The 9,922-nt window shown below is 42.5% G+C and overlaps 1 protein-coding gene across 3 annotated transcripts in view; it reads right to left on the reverse strand.

The window, feature by feature from the left end:
• The window catches only part of LOC132837524 (potassium channel subfamily T member 2), a 97,892-nt gene extending 89,626 nt beyond the window's left edge, over nucleotides 1-8,266 (reverse strand). For 2 of the 3 annotated variants that reach the window (XM_060857238.1, XM_060857240.1), the window contains exon 1: nucleotides 8,112-8,265. In XM_060857238.1, the coding sequence (XP_060713221.1) occupies nucleotides 8,112-8,200 (89 nt within the window). In that variant the 5' untranslated portion in view covers nucleotides 8,201-8,265. Of the gene's footprint in view, nucleotides 1-8,111 lie in introns of all 3 variants that reach the window. The other variant, XM_060857239.1, reaches the window with a different exon arrangement.
• Between the last annotated feature and the right edge of the window lie 1,656 nt (nucleotides 8,267-9,922).

Here is a 9,922-nt window from a genome sequence, read left to right on the forward strand (position 1 = left end):
TGGTGACGACACGGCGTGATTTATGAGAGGACCACAGAGGCTTTCTACCGGTAGGTCGACTGTGATAAAATGGAGAGGAGAGAGAAAGAGAGAAACGAAGGACAAAATGGAAACAAGAAGGATGATCGAGTAGCCGGAGTCGCGGTTAGCGACGGTCAATAAAACATTTCTGTCAATAGACCAAAGGATTTCATTTGTACGAGAATCCTGAACTATGTTCAAACACAACCTCTGAGAGTGGCGTGTTGTCCAGGAGGCCACAATCCCACCAGCAATGTTTCTGCAACAGGTGGCTCAGAATGATGAGAGAGAGAAAGAGAGAAAGAGAGAGAGAGAGAGAGCAAGAGAGAGCCTGCAGTTAGACAGCCTGATGTCCACCGAGACCAATAGACATCGATCAATATTCTCATGCGCCTGACGAGCTCGTGATTCTGCAGCGATAGCGAACAGAGGTGAAAAATCCAAGTTAGTCCTAAAGCTGAGCTCCCGTGTCACTCATAGACTTTTTTATAGTGAGATTTAGTGCCGTAGCTCTTTTCACAGCCTGGAAAAGATTAGCGGACACTGAAGGGAGCTGTTTGGTTATCTGAGGTTCCAAATGGATTATACGGAGGTTTGAAAATGAGAAAGTTTTTTTTAACACGTCAGATTTGTACGCATATCCAACTTGGTGAAATTCGGCTGTCTGGAGTAGCCAGAAAAGCAAAGTTGTGGTAACTTTAAGGAACTCAAGCAAAAAGAGATCATTGTTGTAATGTCTTTAAAGCTGTTGATGTGATGTAAGCAGTGACCTCACCACGACCTCACATAGATCTGAGTGTGTAACATCTGAACACATTAACAAATCCGAAATGTGAATGGAAACTTACCGATCATCGGACGAGACACCTTTCATTCACCTGTATATCTTGAGTGACAGGTGTCCTGTCCAATGACCGGTAAGTGTCCATTCACACACTATACCAACCTCTTCCGGGTTGTCTGACTTGTCGTTGTGTTTTCGGATTTCTTAATTTGTTTTCGGATTTGTTAGTGTGTTTTCGGATTTGTTAATTTGTTTTCAGATTTGTTAATGTCTTTTCAGATTTCTTAATTTGTTTTCGGATTTGTTAATTTGTTCTCGGATTTGTTAATGTGTTTTTGGATTTGTTAATTTGTTCTCAGATTTGTTAATGTGTTTTCGGATTTGTTAATGTGTTTTCGGATTTGTTAATTTGTTCTCGGATTTGTTAATGTGTTTTCGGATTTGTTAATTTGTTTTCGGATTTGTTAATTTGTTTTCAGATTTGTTAATGTCTTTTCAGATTTCTTAATTTGTTTTCGGATTTGTTAGTGTGTTTTCGGATTTGTTAATTTGTTTTCGGATTTGTTAATTTGTTCTCGGATTTGTTAATGTGTTTTCGGATTTGTTAATGTGTTTTCGGATTTATTAATGTGTTCTCGGATTTGTTAATGTGTTTGCGGATTTTTTAATTTGTTTTCGGATTTGTTAATGTGTTTTCGGATTTTTTAATTTGTTTTCGGATTTTTTAATTTGTTTTCAGATTTGTTAACGTGTTTTGCACTTCTCGGGCACCTTAAAAGGGGGTCAATTCTCGGCTGCGCCTCTGGAGTTTGCATGTTCTCACTGTGCTTCAGGGGTTTCCTCTGGATACCAGGGTTTCCTTCTTCAGTCCAAAGATTGTGTGTATGATTCTGAACTATGATGTGTTTGTACCCTGTCCAGGGTGTCTCCAGCCTTGTGCCCTGAGTCCCCTGGCATACACTCCAGCCTCAGTGGAACAGAAAATGAAGGGATGGATAGATGGATGGATGGATGGATGGATGGATGGATGCATATTTGCACAACAACAATTATTCCTGTACAAACTGCTAATAAAAACCACCAAAGGTTCAATCTACATAACACCAAATCACACCAAGGAAAAACAATCCTTCTGCAGCTCGTTTGGCAAATCACATTAGCCCAAGACATCAGAGTCATTTACGACTTCAGTATAGTCCACCTCTGCATGCGGTTGGTGGATGCTGAGGACCGAGAGGTTCTCCAGCATCTGCCACACAAACGCAGGCCAGCTAATGGACCAGCTGGCAAAGTGCTCAACAGAGAAAGGAAGTGCTTGAGATGAAAGTGCTTTGCTCTGGGTTTTGTACTGCACTCACACTGATTTGTTTGGTTTTTTACAGAAGTCCTTCTGTGCTGGTCACCGAAGGCCGTTCTTATCTTCAGTTGCCTTGGTTTTATTGGTAGTGCCTGGCTTGTGCGATGTCCAGACAAGCTAGCTACAGACCGTCCAACTTTAGAAATCAGGACTTCCCACTTTCTGCTCATGTCAGAATGAAAACGATGTTTTACGAACGTACCGTAACAGACCGGTCAAAAGTCTTCACAATCAAAAGGTCTTCACAAAGATTGGATAACGCCAAATGTCCTTACAATAATAAGGAGGTGTCAAAATTCTTCCCAGCAGTTTTCATAATGTCAAATGTCCTCACTAATGATATAAAGTCTATATAACGATGTGTCAAATGTGCTCACAATGATAGGACAGTGTCAAGTGTCCTCACAATCATCCTTGGTCCTTACAAAGAGTGTCAATTTCTAGGAAATGAAAAAAAAATCTTAAGATCCGAAATGATTCTTTTTTTTTGTTGTTCAGCGATGTTAAGGTAAAGGCTGAGGTCAGGGTTAGGTATGCACACAGCTACAGCTGTTTAATGGAAGGTCCTCACAAAGACAAAAAAACAACATGTGTGAGATGAGGAGCGGAGACTTTACTCCCAATGATGAAGGGTTTTTTGTGATCAGGGATTAAATGAGTCGAGCTGCCGCCTGCGGGCCACTTCAGCTCACGGATGAAGGTCAGGCTCCGAGCGATGGTGAAGGAACAGAAGAGGAAAGCTTCATGAATGTGAGCTTCAATCCCTGCATGTGTGAATGCGTAGGTGCATGTGTGTGTGTGTGTGTGTGTGTGTGTGTGTGTGTGTGTATGTGTGTGTGGGCATGTAGCAGTGGAGTGTGTGTGCGTGGGATGAAGGAAACGAGCGTTCACTAGAGAATAACATGGCTGAGAAACAAGCAACATGTGGGATGAGTTTCTCCGGACTCTTGTCCCCGAATGGACCTGTCCATCACGATTAGCAAGATGGCAAACATCCAGCTTCTCTCTCTCTCTCTCGCTCTCGCTCTATTTTTCACAAATGAATCAAACATCAGACATAGCAAGAGAGGAGAAAATCCAGCGAGAAAAAAGCACTGAAGCAGACGTGGGATTGTTTTTGTCATTTTTCTCTTCATGGGAGGTGGCACCTTCGTAAACAGAGCTACTTGATGTACTTGATGTTATGAGTTTCTCTCCCCAGGGACGAATAATACGCCTTAGCTCCATCCTACAGCTCCACTTATACGCCAGAAGCAGGCTAGGTCATAACCCAGGACTGTGAGAAACCCATTAAAGCCTGACCCTGTGCTCTGACTCACATCTTACTACACCTAGGATATGTAAATAACAGCATTTTGTTGTACCGGAGGTGAAGGAAATGCATTAGATCACAAGCACTGATGGCATTTGATGGACTTTTTTACAATTTGCAATATGATATTTAGCTTTAGCCCCAGCGGAGTGGTGGCGTATCGGCAAAGACGTAAAAGAGGAGGAGGAATCAAGTGAAGAAGAACGACAAAGAAAACAGAGAAAGAGAACAGAAAAAAAGACAAACGTAACACATTACAGGTGTTAAACAATTTTGGTTAATGAACAATGTAAGGGAAAAATACCAGCATGAAATACACAAATTCTACATTCTTAAGAAATAAAACATTTGTCCCATAATCAGACATCAGCAACTTTTTCCAGTCAGAAACCACAGAGATTCTGAGTGTTACGAAAGCACTAACAATACTCTAACGTCACGTTCTCAGTAAAGCACGCCGCGACGTAATTTAAAGGTGGGGTCTCCGTTGTTTGAGAAATGCTTCAGAAAACTGAGTCGGGACGACAAACAAAACAAAAACAAAAACGTGTAGCCAATGAGCAGAAAGGGGCGGGTCTTGTCAATATGGGCAGAGAGAGTGTTCAGTGCGCATGTGTGACATTAGCAGAAAACGGTTTTAACATTGACATGGAGGATAAAAACAAAGAAAGAAAGAGAAGAAAGGCTTACGATAAGGTAAGAAGTAGGACGTGTTAATATAGGATCAGCTTTCCAGCGCTGGAGAGAACTGAAGGAGCAGGAAGTTGGTCACATTCACAGATTGGAGTTTCCTGAGTCAATAACTCCTGAGCTAAACGCTGTTACTACACAAATAACACCTCTTTTCTATCGTAGTAATGTAGAGACGCAGCTACAACCGTGTTTTGTGTAGTAACAGCGTTTAGCTCAGGAGTTATTGACTCGGGAAACTCCAATCTGTGAATATGTGACCAACTTTACTTAAGACGCCGAGGCGCTTTTTTCCTTCTCGATAGGTGAGTAACGTTGGTTTTGTTTTGTTACACAGAACTAATATATGCCTTTGTCCTTTACATGATTATGCTTGTGTGTCATTTTTGTTTGTTTGTTTATCTACAATCGTATTGTTCTTCCCTTCAGCTATGATAAAGACATGTTTCTTTCGGTTAGTTGCCTGGGTTACGTATGTATGTGTGGGCGGAGCTATCAATACAGGGGTGGGACCCCTTTGGGTTAGGGGCGTGTTTGTTTTGGTGATTTTATATGTCAACATTGGCTTTCAAACAACGGAGACCCCACCTTTAACATAATATCGATATCCTATCATCAATCCTGTCATATCGCTAACCCTGACTTTAAATCCTGATTTCTGACAGCTCTAGATTCACAGAGACGAGAAGCAGAAGACCAGACATCTTGGCATGGTGCCCTCACTGTGTCTCTCTCTCACACACACACACACACACACATAGATATTAATTGCTACCCTTAATACATCTGAAAAGGTCAACAGGAGGCGTCTGTGCACCGTGCAGGAATGAGTTGTACGTCTTAATCTGACAGATAAGATGAGTAATAATATCACAGCTCAGATCTGAGATTTCACAGGACTGAGGTGTTTCGCGTGCAAAGCGAGTCCAGATCTTTAGCAAGACGCTGTCAGGTGTGGAAGATAATCCAGATGTGTGATCAACAGTTTCTTATTCAGAGAAAAGCTCCTTTGTCTGCAGGTCATTCCCGGCCATTCGTACACTTCCAGTCAGCGTTCGCAGGCCGACAGGAGTTCGATCGGAGGTCGAATCGATCCTAAAGCGCTTTGTTGAAGGCAGTTTAAAATCGACACGCTTAACTAACGTGAGTCTGAAGTAGTAAAGAACTTTCTGATACAGATCTTTTCATCCTTCACAGCTAGGAAATACTGCATCCATGACAATTCAAGTAGTTTCCACCCACAATTTCATTTCACTTCGCAGGCAGCAGTGGAGATTAACAAACGTCTCCTTTAATAACAAATTATCAACATTGCTTTCAGACCACTGATGCTCTCGTCAGACCGTCTTAAAAAAAAGCTTGAGAGAACCTGAGCCGCGTTTATGTACGATGAGTGCTAATATTTTAGGCTGTGTCTCAATCAGCTCCCTAGTTCACTAGTCAGGGCACTGATCAGGGAGTCAGCCATTTTAAGGGTTCTCTCTCTCTCTCTCTCTCTCTCTCTCTCTCTGTGTCCCACAATGCACCTCGAAAAATATGGAGCTCACTATCGCTGCTCACTACGTTTGACTCCTTACTGGAAATTTGGATGTTTTATTTTCTGAAGCCTCTCAAATCAAACAAAAGGATTTCTCTGCACTGGCATCCGTCTCCAAAGCATCTGTCCCGAGCTGATCCGTGGTCTATCCCAGGAACGCCGTGTAATAGTGGGAAATACTGCACATTCCTGGACAACATGCCAGTCCATCACACCATGCAGACAAACACAGGGACAATTAAGAGCCATCGAATCTCCTTTGGGAGATGAGAGAAAACCGCAGAACGCTAAAGAAACCCAGGGAGAATCTGCAAACCTCCTGACAGACCTGAGATTAAGATTAATTCAGCAACCCAGGAGCTTCCTGCTGAACCAATGTGCAACCCAGAAAACTACAAACACATTTTTTAATGTGCAGGAATGTTTTCCTGCAGAAAGTTATCTTCTCAAAACCAAACAGCACTGTGGAAGAAGAACAACAAGAACACTCAGCTTTCCTCAGATCAGTGATCTAATGTCAGGTTGATGTCACGGTGCTGAATAATCGTGTAGATCAGACTCAACACGTGTCCAGCTGAACACCGGCAAGCACCGGCTGCGTAACACAAACAGGAAGTACACCTGGATTTAGGGAAAGTGCTTAATGTGCAGATTTCATCACATACACACACACACACACACACACACATACACACACACACACACACACGCACATACAGTACACACACACACACACGCACATACACACACACAAAGTTAGTTCACCAGCCTCCAAGCTCAGCTTGATTTATTACCCCATTATCACCACTAAGAAAGAAAAAAATATGGGGGGACGACATCACTTCCTGTTTAAATATGCCTCACTTTTCTAGATTCAGGTTCCTGTGAGTACATCTAGGTGATCAATTAATCATGTGTACAAGGGCAAAAAGGAATGTATTTAAAGTGTGTGTGTGTGTGTGTGTGTTATTATAGAAAACAAAGTATAATAGTATACATATTAACCTAAATAAAATATTTAAAATAACTGATTCAAATAAAGGGGGCACGGTGGCTTAGTGGTTAGCACGTTCGCCTCACACCTCCAGGGTTGGGGGTTCGATTTCCACCTCCACCTTGTGTGTGTGGAGTTTGCATGTTCTCCCCGTGCCTCGGGGGTTTCCTCCGGGTACTCCTGTTTCCTCCCCCGGTCCAAAGACATGCATGGTAGGTTGATTGGCATCTCTGGAAAATTGTCCGTAGTGTATGATTGCGTGAGTGAATGAAAGAGTGTGTGTGTGTGCCCTGCGATGGGTTGGCACTCCGTCCAGGGTGTATCCTGCCTTGATGCCCGATGACGCTTGAGATAGGCACAGGCTCCCCGTGACCCGAGGTAGTTCAGATAAGTGGTACAAAATGAATGAATGAATGATTCAAATAAATGGTTTATGATATTTATTGAGGGGAACCCTTAAAGGATTTATACAGAACCCTAAAGAGAAGGTTCTAGAAAACTAATAACCCCTTAAACACTTAAAGCCTCTAGACAGAACCGTGCACTAGAGCGACTCCAAACACAACCACATTATGAAGTTATTTATTTTGGGTTCCCTGTGAAATTTTGTACAAAATAATAGAGTTTTCTCGGGGGTTGTTGGGGGTATTTATGGTTCTTAGCTACCTGAGAACAAGTCAGGGTTCTACTTAAAACCTTTACTTGAAATGTGAAATGTTTTTCATGAAAACCCTTAAAATGTACATCTAGAACCCTACAACAGACACATAAACAGGGTTCTTTGTACCGTTGTATCTTGACCTAAAATGGATCTACATAGAACCCCTAACTGAAACCTTTTCCTAAAACAGGATAAATCTAGAGCATAGTTTCGCTCGACTGTCAGGCAAGATATTAATTGTTCTGAACTGTACTATAGAACTGTACTACAGAATGGTCTTCTATCAGAGAAGAATTAAGTAATAACCTCAAAACTTTTCAAAGAACCCTTAAACTTCTGTCCTTTCATTTAATATTTACAAATTCTACCTGGGAAACAAAAAATTGAGGGTTCCAGATTTAATTTGTACAAGCGGATACAGTAAAATCTACCTCGTGCCTGGATCCTCAGAGGTTCTGTGGGGATTTAGAGTTTTACCTATAAACAGGGCTTTAAGAGGGTTAAAACCACTAACATCAGAGTTGGGCATTATTTTCTTGATGATGATGATGATGATGATGATGATTAAAATAATAATAATAATAATAATAATAATAATAATAATAACAGAAGAGTCTTCTTTCGAGATGATTTGGGAGGTTTGGTAGACACTCCCTCCTCACACACACACACACACGCACACACACACACACTTCTACCCCCTAGGACCCTTGTTAACTCGTGGTGTTGGTGTTGGTGGTGGTAAAGTTTCCTACCTGTCGTCAGTCTGCCAGTCTCCGAGCAACAGGTCTCTGAATCGGTAGCGCGGCGGCAGCGGCAGCACCTCCTTCTCCAGCTCCACCATGGCGCACCGCCGAGCCTCTCTCTCTCTCTCTCTCTCTCTCTCTCTCGCACACGCACACACCACGATGACCAGAGTTACACAAGCACAGCCCAGCTCACTTCACCAGTTCACTTTTTTTTTTGTTTTCACGCTGCATTCCCGAGTCCATTTCTCTGCTGCGCACCGTTCAGTTTCCACCGGTTGCCAGATTGCTTTTATCCCCTAAAATCGTTGTACACCAGTCCAAACTGTATCCAAGTGTGGCAGAGCTACGCAAGCCTATAAGCCTGCCTTGGCAAGAAGGGAATCCCCTAATCTGGAAACACCGAGTGCGTGAAACGCGTGATGGCTGTTTGCTGGAGCATCACTACTTGAACCGGTTACCACCCCGAAGCATAAACACATTCTCTCTCTCTCTCTCTCTCTCTCTCTCTCTCTCTCTCTCTCTCTCTCTCTCGTGTCACTCAACAGAAATCCATTCTTTAGCAGGAGGGAAGTAGGGGAAGGATGCTTATCAAAGTAGTGCGCCTCCACAGGTTGCCATAGTTACCGCGCGTACTAGACCCTCTTTAGTACCGGAGTGTGATCCAAAACGGCACATGTAGCCATACAGCACAGTATCTTCACAATGCAACCTGGATCCAGCCTTCAGAGAGAGAGAGAGAGAGAGAGAGAGAGAGAGAGAGAGAGAGAGAGAGACAGAGAGAGAGAGAGAGAGAGACAGAGCGAGAGAGAGAGAGAGAGACAGACAGAGAGAGAGAGAGAGAGAGAGAGAGAGACAGCGAGAGAGAAAGAGAGAGAGAGAGAAAGAGAAACAGAGAGACAGAGTGAGAGAGACAGAGAAAGAGAGAGTGAGAGTGAGAGAGACGGAGAGAGAGAGAGAGAGAGAGACAGAGAGAGAGAGAGAAAGAGAGAGAGAGAGAGAGAGAGAGAGCTAGAGAGACAGAAAGAGAGAGAGAGGGAGAGAGAGAGAGAGAGAATAAATGCGCATGTCTCAGTAATTACGCATATATATTACTGCATGAGTGATGCACAAAATCCCACGTGTATGTTTATATACACAAATGAATAAATATATACACAAATCATCCACTCAGAGCTTTGGTCTGTGTGTTGACTTGTCAGGCAATGCAACAGGCTTCAGAAGAGTGTAATAAAAGAGACAAACGTTACCATGGAACCAAAATCAGAAGCCAAGTCAATTAAGAAGTTAAGAACCTCTTATCCATGCCGAGAACCCTTAAAGAACCGGCTCTCTCCTCTAAAAGGCATAAGAACATTCTCACTTGTAGGGTCTATTCATGTAACAAGAGCATTATCGGGTTCTAGACTGAACTTTTATAAGAGTGTATCAGAAAGAATGAACATGTGGTCATACACACAAAACGGGTTCATTAAGGGTTCTGTCAGTAGTCACTGATCCTCTGAATCAAGGTTTTTTTCTTTGGTTTGTCTGTTTGTGAAAAGGTTCCTTTGCTTTGTTGGTTCCTGGTAGAAACGCTATTAAGAACTTTTTAACTAGCCAGAGAACCCTTAAAGAAGATTTAAAACCCTCTTCGGAAGGATCCGGCTACAGAGATAAAACACAGAACATTGTAGGTTTCTAGATCAAGCCTTTATAAAACACTTAAAACACTCAGAACACATTCAGTTCAAGTTTATTCAAGTTTATTTGTATGGTGCTTTTTACAACTGACATCGTCTCAAAGCAGCTTTACAGAACATAAACATAGAGCAGAAGGT

The sequence above is a fragment of the Tachysurus vachellii genome, chromosome 21, assembly GCF_030014155.1.
Source record: "Tachysurus vachellii isolate PV-2020 chromosome 21, HZAU_Pvac_v1, whole genome shotgun sequence".
Lineage (NCBI taxonomy): Eukaryota > Metazoa > Chordata > Actinopteri > Siluriformes > Bagridae > Tachysurus > Tachysurus vachellii.